At 38.2% G+C, this 25,478-nt stretch overlaps 1 protein-coding gene across 4 annotated transcripts in view; it reads right to left on the bottom strand.

The window, feature by feature from the left end:
- Window positions 1-25,478, bottom strand: part of ADAMTS16 (ADAM metallopeptidase with thrombospondin type 1 motif 16) — a 181,674-nt gene that overhangs the window by 100,001 nt on the left and 56,195 nt on the right. For all 4 annotated transcript variants that reach the window (XM_016952922.4, XM_016952921.4, XM_016952923.4 and 1 more), the window contains exons 9-10: window positions 21,624-21,761; window positions 12,954-13,107 (exon numbers count right to left, since the gene is read on the bottom strand). In XM_016952922.4, coding sequence (XP_016808411.1) covers window positions 12,954-13,107; window positions 21,624-21,761 — 292 coding nt within the window. The remainder of the gene's footprint in view (window positions 1-12,953; window positions 13,108-21,623; window positions 21,762-25,478) is intronic.

The following is a 25,478-nucleotide window of genomic DNA, read 5'->3' as shown; positions in this document are numbered from 1 at the left end:
TGCTGTAAATCACCATTTGGCGCATACAGAAAGAGATGCCCCAATGAAAAAGATTTGTAAACTATAAAAGACTCTCCGAGTGCAAGGAATTGTTTTTACTGAGTCCAAAGGAATGTCTCAATGAAGGGCAAACAGTAGGACTTGTGAAATGATGAAACCTTCTGGAATGCTGGTGGTAGACTCAACTGGACATGCTGAAAACATTTCTTAAATTGTCTGCACAAGTGTTCAGAACATTTAAACAAGTGCTGCATTATTCCCCCAAGAAATTAAATGGATGCATCTACTGGGTGATTCATGTCATGAAGAAAATGCAAGGCAGTGAAACACATCGACGTAGTGCAGCTGGGAAGATGGCATTTTGCTGCATGGTGATCTCACTCCATATTTCCACCATGTTAAAGGAAGGTTTTCTGCATTGTGTGAGTCATCTCATGAAGGGTTTTAACACCAGTTCTTAAATCTCCTGCATGTATTTCATTATATACTTAGAAGTTAAGGTGCTTATTAAAGACACAGCTTCATATTTTCCCTGGCTATATCTCCTTCACTAATAAACTAGATTTTGGAGCTTGAAATGTTAACAAGTAAACGTTCAGTGTTTTAATTCAGATATCAATTGCTTTCATATTGCGCTGTGGTTTAAAATCTCATATGGTTACAATCATTGTGCAATGAAATGTCATGATCTTTCGAGTCCCCTGGGATCCTCGCCATTGTGATAAGTGTGTTGTGTTAATGGCCAGGGCTTTGCCTGGCTGAGGTCTTTGTCAGCAGGGAACAAACAGTGATGCTCCTATGGCTGCTCCCATGAAGACTGCTGCGAGCACGTGGGTATGTTCTCTTTCAGACAGGCTTTAATTACGTTCATTACTATATGGTGTCAGGGGCCTCTGTTCTTGGCCAGAACGGAGTTTAGAGATAAAAAAAATGTATGCAGAACCCAAGGAACCCATGAATTCAAGGGTCCTGAATGTAATTCTCCAAACAGACAACTGGACAGCTCTATTTGCTTGCAGGAATGACAACTTGATAGAATGCCAGGATAAAAATAAACTCCCTTAAAACCACAGCCTGTGCACACCGGCTCGATGTCTGGGTGGCAATATGATAGGTCAGAACGGGAGACTAGGGAGAGAGATTGAGCAGCCCCTGGGTGGCTCACAGAGGACTCTTGGACTGATGGGGCGTAGAGACCTCCTGCTTCAGGAGGCTGAGCATGCATACCTAAGGAATGAATGAATGAGTGTGAAAGCAGATTCCTTCATACTGAATGAATGAGGGTGAAAGCAGAAGCTGCTTGTGTGGTTGGGTGATCTGGGAGATGGCCACAGTGGTCCAGTAGAGTTTGGGATTCCCAGGTAGATAAGCAGATCCAGGGTGAATTTTGCAAGCAGATGTGGGCAGGCAGGACCCCGAGTCCTCACTGTGCACATGAGGACAGCAACGTCTAATCATCGACTTGTCCTGGGGGCTAAATGCAGTGGTTATAGGTAATGTGTTCAGCTCAGAGCCTGGCACTTAAAGTAAAGGCACTAAGGCACTGCACCTTTCCTTTCTCACTTCAAGGGCTTGAGGAGACAATGGCACAGGTCTCCGTCTGCGTTCAGGGCTCTGCCGTGTGGCTGCTGTGATCTTAGGGATCTAGGGTCCTAATTCACAGGGCTGTTTCTAAGACTACTCAAAATAATACAAGGTAAATTGTGTTTTAAAATGTTAAATTATTGGCCAGGAGCGGTGGCTCACACCTGTAATCCCAGCAGTTTGGGAGGCCAAGGCGGGCAGATCAGGAGGTCAGGAGATTGAGACCATCCTGGCTAACACAGTGAAACCCGTCTCTACTAAAAATATAAAAAATTAGCCATGCATGGTGGCGGGTGCCTGTAGTCCCAGCTACTCGGGAGGCTAAGACAGGAGAATGGCGTGAACCTGGAAGTTGGAGGTTGCAGTGAGCCGAGATGGCGCCACTGTACTCTAGACTGGGTGACAGAGCAAGACTCCATCTCAAAAAAAAAAAAAAAAAAAGTTAAATTATTTTACTATGTTCCTTATCATTATCTGGTACAGTGCTTGCTACTCGTCTTTCAATAAATGCTTTCTGGGCACATTGAACATGTAGTCATTTGCTCCTGTGAAAACCAGTGGCAGAGGACCAGGAAAGCTTTACGTATAATAACATTAGCAAGAATCAGGAAATTGTGATCATAAAAAGCCAAAGATGACTTAAGATGACCATGATTCAGACTACCATTCAGAGTAACTTCAGAATATTCTTAGGTTTTAGTTTTGGGGAGCATTTTGCAGAATAAATACTGATGATGATATTGTTAAAGGTTTGGGCTTTCAACTTTTTAAAGTATAAAGCCTTCAAATATAGGATGCTGGTGACAGCTCACTGCCAAGTCATGTGGCTCTCTAATTCAGTCTGTGATTCAGCTCATGCCATCTGTGTTTTTCAGCCTCATTTTGGGACCTGCTCAATCCCCAACTCCCGTCCTCAAGGCTGGAATAAATCACAAAGTTAGAAGAAACTGACGATCATATAACCCATGGTATTGTCTTTCAACACTTAAAACATAATTTGGGACCTTGGTATCCTATAGATGTACTTGTCTGCCATTTAATAAACATGACACTCTGTTCCAAACAAATGAATAAAAACTATAGTGTCTTAAAGAGTTGCGATGACAAAGTAAAAATATTGTACATTCTCATTCACACGTGGAAGTGAAAAAATGGATTTTGTAGTGGTGGAATGATGGTTACCAGAGGCTGAGAAGTGTAGTGGAGGGAGATGGGAGGAATAAAGAGGAGTTGGTTAATGGGTTCAAAAATACAGTTAGATAAAAGGAATAACACCTAATGTTTAGTAGGGCCATAGGGTGACGATAGTTAACAACAATTTATTGTATATTTCAAAATAACTAGAAGAGTGTGATGTTCTTTACACAAATAAATGATGAACATTTAAGGTGAAGGATATCCCAGTTTCTCTGCTTTGAATATTACACATTGTACGCCTGTATTGATATGGGAGGGGGCAGGGAGTTGCTGAGTAGAGAAGGGGGGGGGTCCCTGGAGAGGGCTCCACCCTCAGGCCTGTACCACAGACCTAAGTGAGAACAGACACTCCTGTTTTCATGCCCAAATGTTGCATTTTCCAAGACTACTCTGGCCCGCCATGCCCCCGATCCTGTGCCCGTAGAAACCTGAGACCTTAATGGGCACACACAGTGGCTGAACGTGGTCAAGAGAAGTAGAGGAACAGACCAGCAGACACCAGCAGACTGGCAGACCAGTGACGGTGGAAAGATGAATGACGTGGCAGAGGAAGAGAGGAGGGATGTCTGGATGCTAAGGGGAATTCAGCTGGGGGCAGCCAGAGAAGGGTCTGGCCACTGGGCAGCCTGACTCCAGGGGAAGACCACCTTCCCACTCCATCCTGCTCTTCCGATTCCCCATCCACCTTGCTGAGAGCCACCTCCACTACTCAATAAAACCTCACACTCATCTTTGAGGCCACAGAGGTGACCCAGTTTTTCCAGTACACTGGGAAAGAACTTAGGATACAGAAAGCTGTCACACTGGCCCTCTGCCCTTGGAATAAGGCAGAGGGTCTATTGAGCTGGTTAACACAAGCCATCCACAGATGGAGAAGCTGAAGGAGCACACCGTAACACACACCCACTTGGGCTTTGGGAGTTGCAGACACCCACTCCTAGAGGCTGCCGTGGGGCCGGAGCCCAAGAGTGCTCCCCACAGTCTCTGTACCTGCCTGTCTGTGTGCTCCCACTAGGGGTTTGAGCAGAGGGGTGACAGAAGGAGCGAGCCACACCCCTGTTGCATGTCCTGCAAGGGGGAAAACAGAACTCTTCTGTTTCAGTATCCATGTATTACAAGCACCCCATAAATATGTGCAACTATTCTGTATCCATAAACATTAAATAGAAAAAGTTAAAAAAGAAAAGTAAACTACAAATGAGCAGCCAAAAACCAATTGTTCTGTCCAACTTTATCACTTTGACTTAACTGCTAACTTCATGGTACATAACATACCATGATTTTATTAAAGCACTATTGTTGTAGGTCATTATATCCTTAATGAAACTTCAGAGTCTTCTTGGAACAAAGATCCTATTAAATCACGGTTCTAGAGTCCAGGCAGTTGGAATGTAAGACTTGCTGGATTTTGGGGTTACTCCCAATTTAACAACAGTACCTAGGATGCTGAGGTGATCAAGTTTCAAAGCAATTCTGGCAGCTTATGTTTCAGATTGCAGGGTCAGGCCACCAAAGCAACGCTGATAAAGCACGATAGGTACACGATGAAGACAAAATGTTTTTAATAACAAATACCTAACTTGGGCAGAAAAGAGTCAAAACCTACGCAGAGTATTTACTCTTGCTTTATCTTTGTAGCTAAGGTATACTATCTTTAATGAAGCTCTCTCTTTTTATTCTAGTCCATAATTTAAGAGTTATGTTCACAAAAACCAATTTCAGTAATACCAACTTGGTTAAGGTTTAACACCACAACATAACACCCCAGGTAAAACCAACATTTTCAGATGGCTGGGCTGAAACTGCATTGTGGTGCTTCAATATTGTGAATGGCACACCACCAGATTCACTTCCTCAAATTGTCTGTACTACACTCTTCAACTTGAGTCGGATTACAGACTCAAACCTAAGACCTGAAACTACAAAAATTCTAGAAGATAACATTGGACAAACCCTTCTAGACACTGGCTTAGAAAAGAATTTCATGACCTGTTCACTCTGATGGTAGTTTCTTTTGCTGTGCAGAAGCTCTTTAGTTTAATTATATCCCATTTGTCAATTTTGTCTTCTGTTGCCATTGCTTTTGGTGTTTTAGACATGAAGTCCTTGCCCATGCCTATGTCCTGAATGGTAATGCCTAGGTTTTCTTCTAGGGTTTTTATGGTTTTAGGTCTAATGTTTAAGTCTTTAATCCATCTTGAATTGATTTTTGTATAAGGTGTAAGGAAGGGATCCAGTTTCAGCTTTCTACATATGGCTAGCCAGTTTTCCCAGCACCATTTATTAAATAGGGAATCCTTTCCTCATTGCTTGTTTTTCTCAGGTTTGTCAAAGTATGTTTATTGCGGCATTATTCACAATAGCAAAGACTTGGAACCAACCCAAATGTCCAACAATGATAGACTGGATTAAGAATATGTGGCACATATACACCATGGAATACTATGCAGCCATAAAAAATGATGAGTTCATGTCCTTTGTAGGGACATGGATGAAATTGGAAATCATCATTCTCAGTAAACTATCGCAAAAACAAAAAACCAAACACCGCATATTCTCACTCATAGGTGGGAATTGAACAATGAGATCACATGGACACAGGAAGGGGAATATCACACTCTGGGGACGGTTGTGGGGTGGGGGGAGGGGGGAGGGATAGCATTGGGAGATATACCTAATGCTAGATGACGAGTTAGTGGGTGCAGCGCACCAGCATGGCACATGTATACATATGTAACTAACCTGCACAATGTGCACATGTACCCTAAAACTTAAAGTATAATAAAAAAAAAAGGAAAAAAAAAAAAAAAAAAGAATTTCATGATCAAGAACCCAAAAGCAAATGCAATAAAAACAAAGATAAATAGCTGGGACCTAATTAAACTAAAGAGCTTTCACGTGGCAAAAGAAACAGTCAGCAGAGTAAACAGACAATCCACAGTGTGAGAGAAAATCTTAACAATCTATACGTCTGACAAAAGACTAATATCCAGGATCTACAATGAACTCAAACAAATCAGTAAGAAAAAAACAAACAAACAATCCCATTAAAAAATGGGCTAAGGACATGAATAGACAATTCTCAAAAGAAGATATACAAATGGCCAACAAACATATGAAAAACTGCTCAACATCACTAATGATCAGGGAAATTCAAATCAAAATCACAATGCAATACCACTTACTCCTGCAAGAATGGCCATAACTAAAAAATCAAAAAACAGTAGATGTTTGTGTGTGGATGCGGTAAACAGGGAACGCTTCTACACTGCTGGTGGGAATGTAAACCAGTAAAGCCACTATGGAAAAAAGTGTGGAGATTCCTTAAAGAACTAAAAGTAGAACTACCATTTGATCCAGCAATCCCACTACTGGGTATCTACCCAGAGGAAAATAAGTCATTATTCAAAAAAGATACTTGCACATACATGTTTATAGCAGCACAATTTACAATTGCAAAATTGTGAAACCAACCCAAATGCCCATCAATCAACAAGTGGACAAAGAAACTGTGATATATATATATATATATATACACACACCACATATATATATATATACACACCACATATATATACCACATATATATACCACACATATATATACCATATATATATACCACATACATATATATACACCACATATATATACCACATATATATATACCACATATATATACCACATATATATATACCACATATATATATATGTAATGGAATACTACTCAGCCATAAAAAGGAATCAATTAACAGCATTTGCAGTGAGCGATGAGACTGGAGACTATTATTCCAAGTGAAGTAGCTCAGGAATGGAAAATCAAATATTGTATGTTCTCACTGATATATGGGAGCAAAGGTATGAGAACACAAAGGCCTAAGAATGATACAATGAACTTTGGGGACTGAAGAGAGGGAGGGGGCCGAGGGATAAAAGGCTACAAATATGGTGCAGTGTATACTGCTTGGGTGATGGGTACACCAAAATCTCACAAATCACCACTAAAGAACTTACTCATGTCACCAAATACCACCTGTACCCCAATAACTTATGGAAAAAAAGAATGCAGTTACAATTGATGTTACAGTCAGATATACAGGGCATTGTCATTATTTATTCTTCAAGCAGTGAGATGCTTTTATCACTAATCCTGATTATCACTCTACATCAGTGACAGAAAAAGCCATTGTCATATATGTGTCACATATTATACATAAGTATGTAAACATACATATACATCAAATATACATTCACATATACAAAAAAAGGATGCATATGCATTTACATTGTCTATTCACTTTTCAAAGGAAATAATGTTAGCTATTTAAAAGAGATTCATCCCTTCCTAAAATATCATCCATCCATCATCTAGATTAGCATATTTCTGAGTGACTCTACTGTGCCCAGGGCTGGTCTGGGCACTGGGCCATTTGCTTCTTATTGTTATTTCTTGTTTTATATCCTCCCATTAAGAAACTCCCTGATCTCTACATTTCATCTGAACAAAATAGGCCCTTTTAAATAAAAATTGAGCAGGTGTTCATTTAAAAAAATAAGTTTTATAGTTTAAATTGTTCTGAGATGTTTCAATTCACATAGAAAATTTTTAAAAATCTCTAATTGCCACACCATATGTAATTTTGAGATTTGGTGTCTGAGAGATACTGGCCACACAAATAGCTTCTAATTTTTAAAGAAAATACAAAGCTGGGTGCGGTGGCTCACAGCTGTAATCCCAGCACTTTGGGAGGCCAAGGCAGGTGGATTGCTTGAGGTCAGGAATTCCAGACTAGCCTGGCCAACATGGTGAAACACTGTCTCAACAAAAAATACAAAAAATTAGCCAGGCATGGTGGCATGCACCTGTAACCCTAGCTACTCAGCATGAGAATTGCTTGAGCCTGGGAGGGAGAGGTTCCAGTAAGCTGAGAGCTGGGATGGTGCTACTACACTCCAACCTGGGCGATAGAGCAAGACTCCATCAAAACATAAATAAATAAATAAATAAATAAATAAATAAATAAATAAATGAAAAAAGAAAATACATAAAGTTTGTGTTAAAGAACAATTTTATATATCATAAGGAATGATCTGACATTATGTGATTTTAATAGATGTACTGTTTGTTTAATTTTAAAAGATACTTTACTTCTCCCACCGTCCACTATGAAGTAACTGGTGTCAAATTCACTTTTCTGCAAAACAAAACAAAACTGCCACAAAACTATGAAATTATATACACCACATATATGGACCAATTGTTTCAGGTCTTGACAATAGTCAACACAGTGCTGTGATGCTCGAGAGAAGGAAAACATGCAAGGAGAATGAACGCCGCATTTGCCCACCTCTCTGCCTGCTGACCCTGCTGTTGGGAGGTGGATACCAGGCGGATGATAGTGGTCTCACTGACTGGAGGATGCAGAGGTCAGAGCGGAGGCCTGTTGAGTAGCTAGTTGAGAGTCAGCTCATATAGAAAAAAGTTGCATTGGGCTGGGGGCCCCAGGTGTCTGTCTTAGGTTTTGCTGCAGGTCCTAATGGTAAGGGGTGAGCAGCTGCCACATAGGAGATTCCAGGTGTCCTAGCAGAGGACCACAGCTGCAGGCTGAAAGCTGATGAGGGCTTCAAGACAGAGGATGCATAGGGCTGGGAGAAACTAGAGTTTTGGCTCACACAGAGTAGAGAGACCTCAATGAGCATCCTGGGCATTCAGTGGAACGCCCAGAAGTCCATGCCTCATGGGGAAGAACCACACACGAGAGTACCGGCTACACCACAGGGCCCAGAGAAAACTGAAAGCGATGAGCCCTAATGAAGAATAAAGCAAAGTCTTCGGGGATCAAAAGGACTCACCTTATATGTAATAACATAATATAATAGAAGTATCTATAACATAAAATAATATACTATTCAAGGAAAAGTAGAGATAAATGAATAAATGGGAAAATGCAGAAGATAAACAGAAACTATAAAAAATGGAATTCTGGAACTAAAACTTAGAATAAGCCAAAGGTATATTTCACTGATTTATCCAAACACTTTTCATCTTCAAAACTGAGGATGAATTCATGACATTTTCAGATAAAGAAAATTGGAGATAATTTGTGGCCAGCAGATACGTGCTAGAATAAATGCTAAAGGAAGTTCTTTAGGCCTTAGGGAAATGATACCACTTTGAAACAGACCTATAGGAAAACATAGATAATAAACAGTAAATATAAAAGATGGTTTAATTTCTTGTCTTATTTAAAAGCAGCTATTTTTAAACAAAAACTACAACATTGCATTTTGTTGCATTTAATTTGCAGAGAAATGAAATATATGTCAATGATAGTGCAAGGAAGAGGGATGCATGGATTTATTTGTTGTAAGGACCTTGCATTTTGCACGAAGTGGGCACAAAGTTAATTCTACATAGACTCTAAATTAGGGATGCATGCGGTAATCTCTAAAGCAACCACTATCAATTAACATAAGGAAGTACAGTTAAAAAGCAAGTCAAGGTAAAATACTGAATTTAAAAAATAGTTTAATCTAAAAGAAGGCAGAAGAAAGGGAACAGAGAAACAAAATAGAAATGAGACTAATAGAAAACAAATAGTAAAACAGTAGATTTAAATCTACTATATAATTTTTACATTCAATATAAGTAGATTAAACATGCTGGTGAAAGGTCAGAGATTGTTTCAATGAACAGAAAAGCAATACTAGGCAAAAGGATGTTTACAGCAGACACATTTTATATAAACACACACATAAATTGAAAGTAAAAGAATGGAAAAAGTGATCATGCAAAGAGCAATCCTAAGTGAGCTGATGTGGCTATATTAGTAACAAATAAGTAGAAATCAAGCAAAGTAATATTACCCAACAATAAAGGAGGGTATTTTACAACGAGAAAAAAGTCAGAAGACATAGCCATCCTAAATGTATGTGCACCTAATTATGAAGCTTCAGAATATATAAAACAGAAATTATCATGATGTCAGGAGATCGAGACCATCCTGGCTAACATGGTGAAACCCCGTCTCTACTAAAAATACAAAAAAATTAGCCAGGCGTGGTGGTGGGCGCCTGTAGTCCCAGCTACTCCGGAGGCTGAGGCAGGAGAATGGCGTGAACCCGGGAGGCAGAGCTTGCAGTGAGCCAAGATCGTGCCACCGCACTCCAGCCTGGGTGACAGAGCAAGACTCCATCTCAAAAAAATAAAAAAATAAATAAATAAAAACCCAGAAACTAATAGTACTAACATGAGAAATAGAAACATACGTAATAATTGCTGGAGATTTTAACACTCATCTTTGTAAAATTGGTGGAACAAGTAGGAAATATGATGGATGATGCAGAAGATGTAAGAAATATTATTTAAAAAACAGTTATTTCTTGAATATTCTACCCAACCACTGCAGAATTTATATTCATTTCAAGTCTCCACAGAATGTTCACCAAGATAGATCATAGGCTAAGCTATGAAATATGTGTCAATACATTTCAAAAGTACATGTAGAGTATATTCTCTGAACAAAATTATGAAATTAGAAATCAAAACTAATAAGTTATCTGGAGAATTATTTGGCAATTAAATAATATTTAATATATTTCTAAGTAATACATTGGTTAATGAAGAAATTACCAGTTAAATTAGAAAATATTTTTGCTTAATAATATTAAAAACCCAGTATGTAAACATTTTCAGGATACAGCTTATGTGCTTAGAAAGACATTAATAGCTCTAAATATATTAAATGGTTATATTAGGAAAATAAGAAAGGTTTAAAGTCAATGATTCAAGCTGCTACTTCAAAGGGCACGAAAAAGACAGGCATACTAGCCTTGGAATATAATAAAGACAAAACAGAACTTAGTGAAATAGAAAAGAATCCAACAAACAAATTTTACAAATTAACATTAAGCCCAATAGTGATGCTTTTGAAAGGATTAATATGATAAACTCCTAACTAGACTGATAAGAAAAAAAGATTTAAAAATACATATTATCATTATGAGGAATGAAAGGGGATATATCATTATAGATCTTACAGTAATTAAAGGAATTCATAACCATTCATTGAAAAAATATCTCCTTTAGTGTCACTTTTAATGATTTCTTTACTTTTTCCAATGAAATTGATCAGTCTAGTTAGGAGTGTCTTCTGAATAACCCTTTATCTATTAGTGTAGTTGAATCAGTAATTACAAAAACCTTTCCATAGACAGAGCTCACTGGTGAATTCTAATCAACATTTAAGGAAGAAACAACACCAATCTTTTACAAACTCTTCCAGAAAACAGAAGAGGAAGGGATACTGTCAACTGATTTTATTAGGTCAGCACAACTCTGATAATCAATTCTTGAAAATAAATTATGAGAAAGAAATTTCCCAATAATATCAATCAAGAACACAAATGTAAAAATCATGAGCAAATATCAGCAAATCAACTCAGCAGATTATAAAAATGAACAATAGATTACGACCAAGTGAGGTTATCCCAGGAAGGCAGATTGACTTAACATTCAAAGTCCAATGGAAAAAACTAAAGATCAATCAAAATAATTCACCACATTAATAGAACAGAGGAGGAAACAATATAACTATATCAATAGATGTAGGAAAAGATTTGACAATATTCAACACAATTGTGTGATAAAATCTCTGAACGAATTGGGATTAGAGATGAACTTCCTCAGTTTGATAAAGAGTATCTGTATAAAAACCAGCAGCTAACATCACACTTATTAATGGTGAAATATTATACAATTTACTTTTAATGTTACTATATGGAGCAAGGTAATTATAACATTCAAGAGCAGGCGACATTTAGCAATTATGATAGAAATGAGAATAATTGTTACTTACTGGAGTCAGGGAGGGGTTGAAGGAGGGGGCACAGGGAAGGTTCTGGCTTATGTAAATAAAACGTGTCTTGATTAAGATGCCAGTAACATGTGAGAATACATTTGTTAAAATTCAAATTGTACATGTAAAATGAATGTGTTTCTCTCCATGTAAATATGTCCTCAATAATAAAAATGCACCTTGCATCTAATTTTTCATTGCCTACGTTTTCCAAATGACAACAGGGCACCATGAATGACACAGTCCGTGGTCACAAAGCTAACTACCATGGAAACCAGAAGCACAGTCTAGAAGATCCTATCTTTGAAAAAAATCCATTAGTTTTATGTCCATTTTCCTTAACAAACAGAAGAGTAACACTCAAAAAAAAATTTCTTAGGGAATTCACATCTTCTGCCCATAAGAAAAGGCAGTATTGAGAATGTCTGCTGCTGCTGACGGATTTACAGCTCTTGTTCCAGTCTGGGACTCCCCAGCCGAGGAGATAAGGATCCAGTTCTGGCACATAGCTGGAATTGATCTTTGGGGGAGCTCTGCTTGACTTTAGAAGAAAGAAGATTATCATGTTAGATTTAAGTTGGGAGTATTCCCAATGCATTTTGAAATGTTTGGAAGTTTCTGGAGGACTATATTTTTCTCTAATTTCTTCTTGATTTTATTCTAAACTAGAATAAAAGAAACCTTAAAAATAGTTACTTTTACTTAATTTATGGGTAGCTTTTCCTGTGTTTGATAGAGCAGGTTCCTAAATCTCGATTTTCCCTTTCTAGCAAGAGCATATGTCTCTGTGTTACATGAGCAATTTCTGTTAGTAAATCACTCTGGTAAAGTTCCTGGGGTTGACGGAGTAGGTATTACCTTCTATGAGAGACAACTCTATAAATACCTTGTTTGAGGGAAATTTATTAATCAGTAGCCCTAGGTAAGCTGCTGCTTTATAGTAAAGTATGCTTATATTGGGAGAGAGGAGGGGGACTTTGTTTTTTTAAAACCATTTAAAAAAATGCAGAGTATTAATTTGCCAACTTACACTGACTAAAAGTTATTGCTGAGCTCCCACATGATAAATCAGAAAGAAAGATCCCACCTAACAGGCCAAGTCGGTTCTCAAATGAAAACTGATACCCACAACAGTATCTCCTGTCGTCTTCTTTGCCAGTGAAACATGTGTTTCCTGTTATACAGGACCAGCCTTAACATACAGGATTTGACATTTGGTAGGTACCCAATAAATGCAGAATATATCAACATCAGTTACACTAAATAAAACAGTCTTATGAATCATGTTGCATTGAGCATGTGCCAATAATCACTTGCCTTTTTAAAGTCCAGCATGCAGAGCTTGGCTTTCTCTCCGAACTGCCACTTGCACTGTGTGTTTGCATCATATAATTCTCCTGGCAATTTCTCAGGATACTTGTATTCCTTCACAGGCTTTGGCTGATCAGCAAGGCAGATAGCTTGAGCGGTGCTGAAACAAAGAGGAGATGAGCTACTAGTAACTGCCCATAGAGTAACCAAAGGACTTACAACTAATTATGCCTTTCTCCCCCATGTAATTTTACAACATATATTGTGTATACAAAGAGGAGAACTTTTTTTCTCCTGAGGTACAATATAATACTTATCTTAATTATATTTAAATACAGAGACTCCATTTTCTGAAATTGTTTATTATACATTGTACCTGTTCCAGGGAGACGATTTGTACTTATTAAATTTCTTAAACTTATCATGAGGAAAAGTGCAACTGAATAATTACAACCAGTGTTCAACATGAGAAGCTCTTATGATGGACATCTTTTATGCACACTTCTTGGCAGAATCAACCAAAAGATGGGCATTATAAAAATAAAACATACTCTATTTCAAAGACTGGAACTTTCTTTGTTTCTTTGCTTTTGATTCTTTTTCCCTCTAGGCTAGGGGACATGTATATTATCTTCGAGATTGTAGAGGTTCTTCCTGGAACACTGGATTTCCACCAGCAATGCTCTATGCTCAGGATGATTTCTGATGACCCCCAAGTCAAGCAGAAAATTAACCTTGCTGAAATCATTGGTAGATGGCTAAAGAACAAGTAATAATTTCTTTTTCCATAAACAGATTATCCTCTTCTCTTCCAGGATGTTCTTTGGTATAATTTATGCATTTGGGAAAGTGTATTTAAATATTTTTGTGTTTTCAAATAGCAACTAAATCCCTCCTACAAATTTCAATAGGCCCTTCCCTGAGAAAACAAAAAAAACAAAAACCTAGAATCACAATACAATGAGCAATGGAAGACCATCCTCCAAACTTGGCTCTGAGTGGTTGTCCACCTTGACTGAAGATTTCTGGCTCATTTCTAGGACCCCCAGTTCCACGTTCCACTGCTTCAGAGCTCAGGACTCTGTGCATAAAAAGCAACATATAGCCCAGATGGGTTCTCTGTGAATTATACCAGAGATTAGGGAAGAACTTATACCAATTCTCTACAATCTCTTCCAATAAATTGGAGCAGAGGGAATACTTCCTAAATTTTAAGATGAGGTCAGCGTTATCCTAATACCAAAACTAGACAAACATAGTACAAGAAAAGAAAGCTTTTCTTATCTCTCATAAACATCGATACAAAAATTCTCAACAAAATGTTAGCAAATTGGATCCAACAATGCATGAGAAGAACTATATACTATGACCAAGTGGGATTAATCCTAGGTCTGCAAGGTCTGTTCAATATTCTAAAGTCAATTAATGTAATCTATTACATCAATAGGCTAAAGAAGAAAAACCACATGATCATATCAACAGATGAAGAAAAAAACCATTTGATAAAATTTAACACTCATTCATGATAAAAAAAAATCCCAGCAAACTAGGAATAGAGGAGAACTTCCATCTACAAAAAACATACAGTTAACATTATAATTAATGGTGCGAAACTTAAAGCTTCTCCACTAAAATCAGGAACAAATAAGAATGACTCCTCTTACCACTCCTTTTCAACATTGTATTGGAAGTGCTACCTAGTGCAATAAAGCAAGAATATTACATAAAAGGCATACAGACTGGAAAAGAATAAATAAAACTATCTTTGTTCATAGATGACATGATTGTCTAGGTAGAAATTTGAAAGAATCCACCAAGAAACTCCTGGAACTAATAAGTTACGGCAAAGTTGCAGGATAAAAGCTTAATATGCAAAAGTCAATTGCTTTTCTATATGCCAGTGACAACCAAACAGAATTTATTGAAAATTAGAAACATGTCATTTATATTAGCAACCAAAAATGAAACAGATATAAATGTAGCAAAATATATGCAAAGCCTACATGAGAAAAATCTACAAAACTGATGAAAGAAATCAAAGAAAAACTAAATAGAGAGATATTTCATGTCCATAGATCAGAAGACTCAATCTTGTCAGGAGATTAGTTCTTCCCATTTTAATCTATAGCTTCATTGCAATGTCAATCAAAACTAAAGGAAGTTATTTTGAGGATATAAACAAACTGATTCCAAAGTTTATATGGAGAGGCAAAACACTTAAAATAACCAGAGCAATACTGAAGGAAGAGAACAAAGACTGACAATACCTAACTTCAAGACTTACTATAAAGTTACAAAGAATGGACAAATAGATCAGTGGAACAGTATAGAAAGGACAATAATCCACCCGCATAAATATAGTCAACTGATCTTTGACAAAGGAGCAAAGGCAATGGAATGGAGAAAAGATAGCCTTTTAAACTGATCATACTGAAACAATTGGTCATTTACACGTAAAAAAATTAATCTGCCGGGCGCGGTGGCTCACACCTGTAATCCCAGCACTTAGGGAGGCTGAGGAAGGTGGATCAGTTGAGGTCGGGAGTTCGAGACCAGCCTGGCTAACATGATGAATTCCTGTCTCTACTAAAAATACAAAAATATTAGCCAGGCATGGTGGTGTGCATCTGTAATCCCAGCTACTCAGGAGGCTGAGGCAGGAGAATCGCTTGAACCCGGAAGGCAGAGGTCACAGTGAGCCGAGATCATACCACTGCACTCCAGCCTGGGTAACAGAGTGAGACTCCATTTCAAAAAATAAAATAAATAAATAAATCTAAAAAATGAATCTAAATGCAGATCTTATACCCCATACAAAAACTAACTCACAATGGATCATACAGCTAAATATAAAATGCACAACTACAGAACTTCTAGAAAATAACATAGGAGAAAATCTAGGTGATCTTGGATATGACAATGGCTTTTTTGATACAACATCAAAGGCACAATCAATGAAAGAAATAATTGACAAGCTGTACTTCATTAAAATAAAAAATGTCTGCTCTGTGAAATAAATGTCAAGAAAATGAGAAGACAAGACACAGAGTGGGAGAATATATTTGTAAAAGACATTGCCAATAAAGGGCTGTTACACAAAGCATATAAATAACACTTACAATCCAAGAACAAGAAACAGTAAGAATAACAACAAGAATAACAAAAAGTGGACAAAAATCTGAACAGACACCTAATCAAAGAATATATAGATGGCAAATAAGCATATAAAAAGATCTCAACATCCTATGTCATTAGGGAATTGCAAAGCCAAACATCAATGAGACACCACTACACACCTCTTAGAATAGTGAAAATCCAAAACACTGACAATGTCAAACACTGATGAGAATGTGGAGAAACAGGAACTCTCATTTACCTCCAGTGAGAATGCAAAATGGTCCAACCACCAAAAGTGTGGGTGCAGAAAGGAAAATCATTGCAACCATTTTATAATCAATCGACCACAATAACCACATGGATAAAATGAATGTTGACTTTTTTGCATGCCATATACAAAAATTAAGTGGTCTACATGTGATAAGCAAACAATAAAACTTGTAGGAGATCATGTGGAAGAACACCTTTGCAACTCTGGGACAAGTAGAGCTTTTTTTTTTTTTCTTTTTTTCCAGCAGTGTACAAAAGCACCAACCTTAAAGACACATTAATAATTTGGATTCCATTAAAAAAATAAAAATTTCTGTTTAGCAAAAGGCACCATTAAAAGTGTAAATAAAAAGTCACAGAGTCAGAGAAGATTTTATAATACATATATTCCAGAATGGGACAAAATGTTTATACTCAGAATGTATACAATACTCCCATCAAGAGAGAAGAAAAAAAAACAGGGTCTATTTTTTTTACATGCACAAAAGATTTTAGCACTTTACTAAAAAGGAAAAGGTTATTCAAGTGGCCACTAAACATATAAAACGTATTCAATATTATTAATTAATACATTGATATGAAACTACACACACACCAGATACCTAAAATGAAAAATATCAACATGACCAAGTGTTGAGAAGGATTTGAAACCATTTTGAAAGTTTCACAAATGCTTCTGGGAGTGTAACTTCACGCAGCTACTTAGGAAAGCTGATTAGTACTGTCTATTGCACCTGTGCTTATATATTTATGACTCTGAAAATTCCATTCCTATGTACACTCAAGACACGTATGCAAACCAAGAGAATATTCACAGTGCTGTTCCTTGTAATTGCCAAAAATTGGAAACTCAAATGTCTATCACCAACAGAATGAATGAATAAGTTTTAGTATATTTATATATTTAGTATATAAATTATATGCAACATAACTAAGTAGACTAATGCTATATTTAGATGCAGCAACAAGGATGAATCTCATAACTGCACAATGGTGCATAACTCCTGATTCCAGTACACAGGGTTCCATGTCAGGATGGTGGTTACCTTTGGGAAAGAGCAGAAGCCCTTGGAGTGGGGAGAAGCAGCTTCTAAAGTCCTTACCACACTCTGTATCTTGATCTGAGTAGAAGTTAGTTACACTACTGTGTTCATCATGCCAAAATTCATTGAGCTGTATGCACTCTTATAATTTTGTACTTTTCTGTATATATTTCGTACCAAAACAAAAATAATGTTAATGAACACATTAAGGAAGGTCAAAAGTATCATTACAACATTTCAAAATCCCTTTCCCACTCTAAGTGGTGAATCAAAAAATGTTAAAGAGCTTGAGAGATCTTTTAGTTATATCCCATCATTTTTCAGTTAAGAAGACTGAGGCCCTCAGAAAAGGTTCTATTACCCACCAAAGTCAAGACCTTCCCAGACATGGGTCAACAAGACATGAACTGATTCCCTCGGTCCTTCCCTCCTCCGCAGGAAAGTGCCTGCCTTCCAGGCTTAGAGTCACCCTGGCACCGCAGAGACAACAACTGGCCATGACTTAAGATGAGCTTTGTATCACAGAGCAGGGTGTGACTCGAAATGTATTATTTCCATTATGCGCAAAAACACGCTTAATGGGCTGTCAGGTCAGATCTCATTTTCCCATCAACAGAAGTAGTATGGGGTACGGCGCCGCTTACACTCCAAGTTCCCTGCGATGATGGTCACCTTTCTCATGCTTTGATGTGTTCACATTCACGTGGTCAGAGAGCTGGCATTTTCACTGATCTGCAGGGCATGATTTAAATTTTTAAAAAGTAACTGAAGATGAGTCCCTGTTGTCATGAAATTTAAAATAATGAGCTAAAATTTCCCTAAGTCACAGGCCTCCTGGATGCAGACATGAGTAATGTGATGAGGTCTGTGTCGGTTAATGGAAGATGACACATGACTTTATTGACTAGGTTGATGAATTCACTCCAAAAAACTATCAAGCCTTCATAACTCTACCAAGAATAGAGAAGAGTTGTGCTGAAAACTTCAGGCCAATTGAGTTCCCTTACATTTTTTCCCACTATCAAATGCTAGACTACTAATAAGGAGAACAGATTCATCTTAAAAGGTAGCCATTTATCCTTGCTCATTGTTGGGATCATATCCAAAGAGTCACCTAATTGGTGGAGAATATAACAGTATTTTGATTACTTGGATATCAGAAAGTCAGCAAACAATCAAACAAGACAGTCTCAGATTCATTAAGTCAGCGAAAAATCAAGATTTAACACACTATAGAAATGTCCAATTTGCAACTGGTTTTCGAGTAAAATGAATCTTAATAGTGAATTTAACAACAAGAGACTTTCTTGGAAAATTTCACCATTCAAGAAAACAAATTTGTAAACACGTAAAACCTTACCTATTTATTTATACTCATGTGGTCAAAAGAAATTGGTAAAGTCCCTGAAAATAAATGTTTATCATTGAAATGCTACAGTAGTGTTTTGCTGGATTCACACAAAAACACATCAGCACACTTCAACTTATAGTTCAGGTGTTCCAGTATCATAGAAAGAAAATGGCTTTTAATTCCAGTACCTTAATAATCATTCTTAGGACTATATTATGTCTTCAAGATGACATTCTATTTTCAACGTCCTCAAAATAATTATTCCCCGAGCATGTAATTATCTTCTTTCCATGAGTCTGCCTGTATTTCTTGGCAGTTTCAAAACTTTTTTTGGACTTTCATAACGCTGGTTCTCACTACACACCCAAATTATAATCCCCCGATTTTTTCAGTTGTCAGAGGATATTTCAAAATAGAAAAAGTGTTACTGTATCTTCCTCATAACGATTAAGATGAAAAAGAGGTTTAAAAAATTCTGAATCTAGAAAACTATAGAAAGGATCTGGAATATAGAAAACTCCGAATTTTCCTTGTTAATGCAAATAACAGCATGGTGAGCCTAAACTGAATAATCTTCCTTGTTACCCAGAGTAGAATTTCTACACACACAGAGAGAGAAAAATGTGAACAGCTGCAAGAAACAGCTAAAAACAATGCTAACAATCCCCAGCTTGACTCTGAGAATACCATGCAGGGAAAAACAAATGCTAAATGTACTCCTATGCATCATGTCAGTTGTAGAATAGCTTTAACATTGTTTTTTTTTGGTAATATAATTTTTTTAAAAAAAATGATCAAGTGTATATTCCCAGAATACAGGTTTATATTACCAAGATACACATATCGTCCAAACTGTTGCCACTTATGCTGGGTGGCATAAACTATGAAACACAGTTGTTTCTTAATGTGTTAACATACTTTAGTCCTTGGAGGAGGAACACCAAAAAGGAGGAAGCTAGAGGAACACAGCCCCTGGAGGCTGATGATCAAAATCCTGGCTGGGAAGCCAGGATCCCTAGAGAATGAAGGAAGAGGCAGCCATAGGGGCAATCCAGCCCCAGGTGAGCCCTGGGGCAACAGACCGCCAGAAAGTACACTGGAGTAAAACCAACAGAAGTACTGGTGTGATCCTGCTACTCAAATAGTGTCCTAGAAATAAGAAGACTTAATTTGTGCAACAGAAAAAAAGAGCTCTATTAATTAAATAAATGAATAAAAAAGGAAGAAAGAAAACAAAAAAAAGGTAGGACACAAAGAAGTAAGGTCAGTGAAAGGAACCAGAGAGGCCGGTTGAGAACTGAAGAGTCTACAGGATCTAATAGAGTAGGGGAACTTTGTTCTTAGTTCTCAGTTTGGAATAACTAGTTCCTAGTTTTGACTGCAAAGACATGTACGTTACAAAGACTTGGAAGGCAGATAATCTCGTTTCCTAGCCTGGGGACTTCTTGGGTGCTGCTAAGCTATTTTTTTCTTCCACCAAACCTGCTGGAATCTCCCTGGAGATTATTTCATTGGTGCATGCAAACGTCTAAACTCATCTTACTGTATACGTTAAATATGTGTAGTTTTTGTGTATTAATTTTAGCTCATTAAAGCTGTTACTTAAAAAAAAAAACCCCTTTGCTTTTGTTGGAAGTATTAGTATTTGTCCTACTTTTTAATAATATAAATATAATTCTTCTTGTCAAATTTCAAACTTTCCTATCACAACTAGCTAGTTCCTTAGAATCTATACATTTGTGTCCTTCCCTCTGTTCTTCATTTTAAAATTTTTATTTGCTTTTTTAAATTTTTTTAAAAATTTTTATTTACTTTTCTGCAATAGGATTTGGGGTTCATCATGTGGCACAGATGGCTGTCTGTCACCTGAGCACATGGGTAGAGGACATTTCTCAATGCCCCTTGCACTTCTGGGCAGTCATATGAGTTCCTCCAGGAACACCACCCTTGTCCCGCACACCCTCCTGGGCTCTCTCTGTCCTCTCTCTGTCCTCAGTCCCCAGATGGCTGCAGTGGGGAACTAGGTCCTGGAAGAGGAAAGGTCACAGGATGGAAGAAACCTGGGTCTCTGAATGACTGTGTGGAGCAGAGACTTTCCAATTCACACTGGACTGTAATGTCAGAAATAAAGTTTTGGCTTAAGATTTAAACCAAACTTCAAACTCAAAGCCAAAGAGATTTAGGGAACAAGCATATAAACTAGCAGTTCTAAGAACGTTTCATAAAGTTCCTCATTTCTCTGAAATTTTCAAATCTACTATTTTTCAAGGATCAAACCATACCTCCCCAATGTTTTATCTCCTAAATAAATTAGTGCTTAGAGAAAATTTCTAAAAATATTATTGAAGATTACAGAATATTAGAGCTAGGTTAAAGCTTATATACTCAAATTTCTTCACCTAATGAGGAATGCATTTAGTAAAAAGAAAGAAAGAAAGGGAGAGAGAAAGGAAGAAAAAGAAAGAAAAGGAAGGAAGGAAAAGAAAGAAAAAATAAAGAGAAAGAAGAAAAACCAAAAAAAGTTATGCTTTATTATTGTGTATACAGATGTGTACATGTACGATCTTTCTATTCACTTCCTGAAGATTCCTAATTATGGAAGTGAGAATTGTAAAACTTAAATGTTGTGACAAATATTTTGGTAAGTGTCTTATGGCTCCCTTTTAGTCTCAAGTCATTGATTCCCTTTGAATCAATGTCAGATTAAGCCAGCAGGCCTCCATGCTCTAAGGAGATTTTTAGCAAACTCTTCGGTCAACTGAATGTCTCAAGACACCTTCAAAGGGAACCACATCAGGAAGCACAGCCTGGGGCTGCTTGCACAGGATCTGGCTGACCAGGCAGTGAGCATCAAAGGCCCCGAAAGATCACAAGACCAGCTTAAAGAGTTCGTACCTTAGAAATTTGTGTAGATACTGGCGGCTGCAGGGTGACCAGGAGAAGACTCCATTGCGTCCTGCCAATGTAGGGGACATGATGTTGCCCTCGGACTTTTTGCACATGTTCCCTTCTCCATCATGAATCATGCCAAAGCTATGAGAGAGAGAGAGAGAGAGAGAGATGGTTCTTTCAGAACAAAAACAGTTTAAATTATCTGATACCCTCTAACAATTACAAGTCAAGACTGTGAGACTCCCTCACCCCTATATGCCAAGCAGGCAAAAATAAAAGCCACAACTGCCAATTGGTTAAGAATATTCACGTGTTCCAAGACAGTTTCTGAAGAATGGACCATCCACCAAATTGCCTCAAAGTGTACACCAATATCATAGAAGAGTAAATGTCCAGATGCCTGCGTTTTGAATGGGGTGGAGGGACTTGGGATCTTCTTGATTAGGCTAACACTGCTCTATGTTGCTTCTTTTTCTCCACACTCTTTTCTGCTCAGCAGGATCATTAGAGTTTCCATGGGTGTTCGTTAGAAATGTAGATGCCAGGCTTCTACCCAGGAATTGTTGACTCAGAAAAGAGAGATTCAGGCGTTTGAGCTGTCCAAACAAGCTCCCCAGGCGAGTTTGATGCTTACTGCAATTTGAGAACTACAAACAGCTACTGCAACTCATGGTGGGCTGACATTCTGTCTCTACCCCTACCTGGGGATGTTCCATCTCAAACTATTAGGGCTGCACTGCTGGAGGCTGTGATGGGCGGGCTGTGCTTGACCTGAATCCGTCTGTCTATTTGGAGAGAGTAGCTCCACAGAAACCGAACAGGTGACTATGGCTTCATGTATTTGTGGGTGTCATTTGAAGAAGCACAGGTTACCTTCATGTGAAAACCACACCACTTTGGAGATCCACACCTAGCTCAGAGTACAGGTACATCTCAAGCTACAGCAGCTATAGGAACCCTTAATGGGGGCCATCAGAGGTGTTGAGATCCTACAATGCCAATTAACACTCCCTTAATAACACCTGAGAAAATGGAGCCGTGCACCTGTGAGAATCACATTTTCCAGGGCTGCTACCTCCCTCATCAGCAACTCTCTTCTTCTTAACCTGTGAAAGCTGTAGGAGGGCCTTGAGTGCTCTCAAGGCTCATTTCAATGATCCCATTTTCAACTATTCCAGAAGAACACAACATACTTCCTTGGGAGCTCCTGTGGCTCTGAAGACCTCTCATTAAGGTAAATACATTCTTGCAGAGCTAAGCCACTATTGCCATTAATGTCTGGCACCCAGCCATTGTATGGATTCCCAGAGCACAGGGTCTCATGTGGTGAGATGCAGAGAAAAGGGGGAAGGCAAGAGAGAGGGAAAGCAAAGAAGGACATGGTGGTTTCTATTTATGTGGGACATTATGCTGCCAAGAATTCCATAAGGAGTGGACAGAAGGCAGCAGGGACAGGAAGACACCAGTGTAGGGGAAAGTCAGCTCCAAAAGGTGTCAAGAGAATCTGTACTTGTTGCCTAGGCTGAAGACACATTTGTCTATTTAACTGCTTTGCTTAGAGCTATTTAGTAATATATTACTAGTAAATATAGTAATTAACATTTATAAGCACGCACCATTTTACAGCTTTTATGGTAGGCTTGTAACCTATATTCTAATTTAAAACTCAACACAGCTCTATAAGGTAGCTTTAATATAAAGACAGCAAGACCGAGGACTGGAGAAAAGACTACATCCAGGGTTACCGAGTCAAGGCTGAAACCTTGACACTTTGATGTCAGAGCCTAGCTGGGATTCATGTAATAGTGTAACCTGAACGTGATTGAAGGCTGTATCCAAGGAAATCTGGCATGCAAATACTGCTGAATTTCTGCAAAATTCTTGATCAGTACCAAGGGTGATGTAGATGTAGTCATTTTAGCCTCCACCCATTCTCTGAAGTTCTATTAAAGGCAATTAATCAAGGCCAGGGTAACCACATGGCAGAGGAAATGTGTCATGGCTGTGAAAAAGATTCAGGCTGAAATCCCAAATGGGAGGCTGCCTTAGGGAGAAAAGGAGGAACACGAAATACCAAACTACCCTCCGCTGGCTGGCCCTTGAGCTGCTAATGAAGACACATTACGGTCCAGAAATTGCCCTCGATAAACTTGCTACCGTGTCTGCCTACCTTTCTAAGGAATTCAAAGTCCACAATATCCCAAGTCTGGGGAAATCTTGGTCTTCAACTTTTACATTTAAAGTATTTTCAATGATTTTTTTCTAGTATCAAGTCTCAAACTCTGATGCATCAACATCTGAGAGATACAGAGCACAATGTAGCTACCCAAGCCTGCAGTGGTATAGTTCTAATTTTGTGGGTCGAGGGTTAGGAGCTGGCATTTGGGTGTATTGGAACACATCCCCAGGTGATTCTGATTCCCACCAAAATCTCAGCACCACTATTTCACAATTTGTGTCTCCAATCAGTACAATGCCCACATTTGTAATGCAATGAATGCCAGCAGATCAGCATAAAAAAGTAGCACACAGTGATTACATTTAATACCACCATTAATAAAGTCACAGAAGAATGAATAGAACACATTTTGAAGATAAGGTTGCTATGTGGCAACCAAGAACTATAACTACTATTCAAATTATGCAGACCAGAGAATATATCTTGCTCCTGTGCACCATAGTACTTTAAAATGGTTATCATCCCATTTGTTAAAGTCATAAATATATTTTATCTTTTTCCCCTTACTAGTTTATAAGTTTCTAAAAGACAGAGACTCCTCTTATCCGTGCTCACAGCCCCACTGCCAGTGGACTTGACAGTACCTAACAGGTTTCTATTCATGTTTGTTAAGTGAAGGAAGGACAACCTTTTCTGCTGTAACACTAACTCAAATACCCAGACGGAAACCTAATTTCAGATTAAATTGAATTTGGGAATTATATTTCAATGTCATGCTTTTATCGTCTTCTACAATATTTTTTGAGTGATTCAATTACCATTGGGAAGTATTTGTTTATTATTAATGATATACTGAGAATGCTGAATAACCAGCCAAGTGTTTGTAGAGGCTGTATCACTTATGTCAGGCTGTTCAGACAGTAGTGGTTAAGGACATGAGACATTCTTAAAGGAACCATGGGCCAATGTTATCTGGATGGCAAAGTCTACCTTTGGCATAATGATGGCGACCACAGGTAGGACTGAGCTGCCCAGAGCCCTGACGCAGGCTTCATGCAGGCATCTGGAGAAGCACAGCTCACCCTCCACGAAAGACAGAAGGCTGAGCTGAAGACAGCAGTTGCGGGGAACTGAGGGAAATGGGCAGGGAAGAAAATGGGAGACAGCATGGGCTGTGGAGGTGCAGGGACCTCAGTCAGGGTCTTGGCTCTGTCATTCACAAGCTGCTTGATATTGGGCAAATTACTTGACCCCCCCAGCCTCAGTTTCTTTATATATAAAATGGGATAGTAAAACCTTCCTCATGAACTGTACAGAATGCCTGGGACTGTGCACATCAGAAAGGAAAATTCAAAACTTCTATTCCCTTCCAGGATCCAAATGTGGTCTTGGTCAAATCATATAACACCTAAGTGCCATTCATGGTTGGTATGCATATGTGCATGCATGTGTATGGGAAAGTCTGGCCAAATATTAATGGATTTCAAATACTTGTTGGACACAGAAACAGACAAGAAATCCTAAGAGGAATGACAACAAATAAAATTGGTAAGAACTGATGCTCTGACCTACCACAGCTACCCAGAGAGCAGCCTGACAATCCCCAGTCCAGATGATGGTTAGAGGGGCTGGCTTTCTCCAATATTCTTCAAGTCTTTAAAAATCACCACATGCCTCCC

This window comes from Pan troglodytes, chromosome 4 (genome assembly GCF_028858775.2).
Source record: "Pan troglodytes isolate AG18354 chromosome 4, NHGRI_mPanTro3-v2.0_pri, whole genome shotgun sequence".
Taxonomy (NCBI): domain Eukaryota; kingdom Metazoa; phylum Chordata; class Mammalia; order Primates; family Hominidae; genus Pan; species Pan troglodytes.
This window is presented reverse-complemented; position numbering and strand designations above follow the sequence as displayed.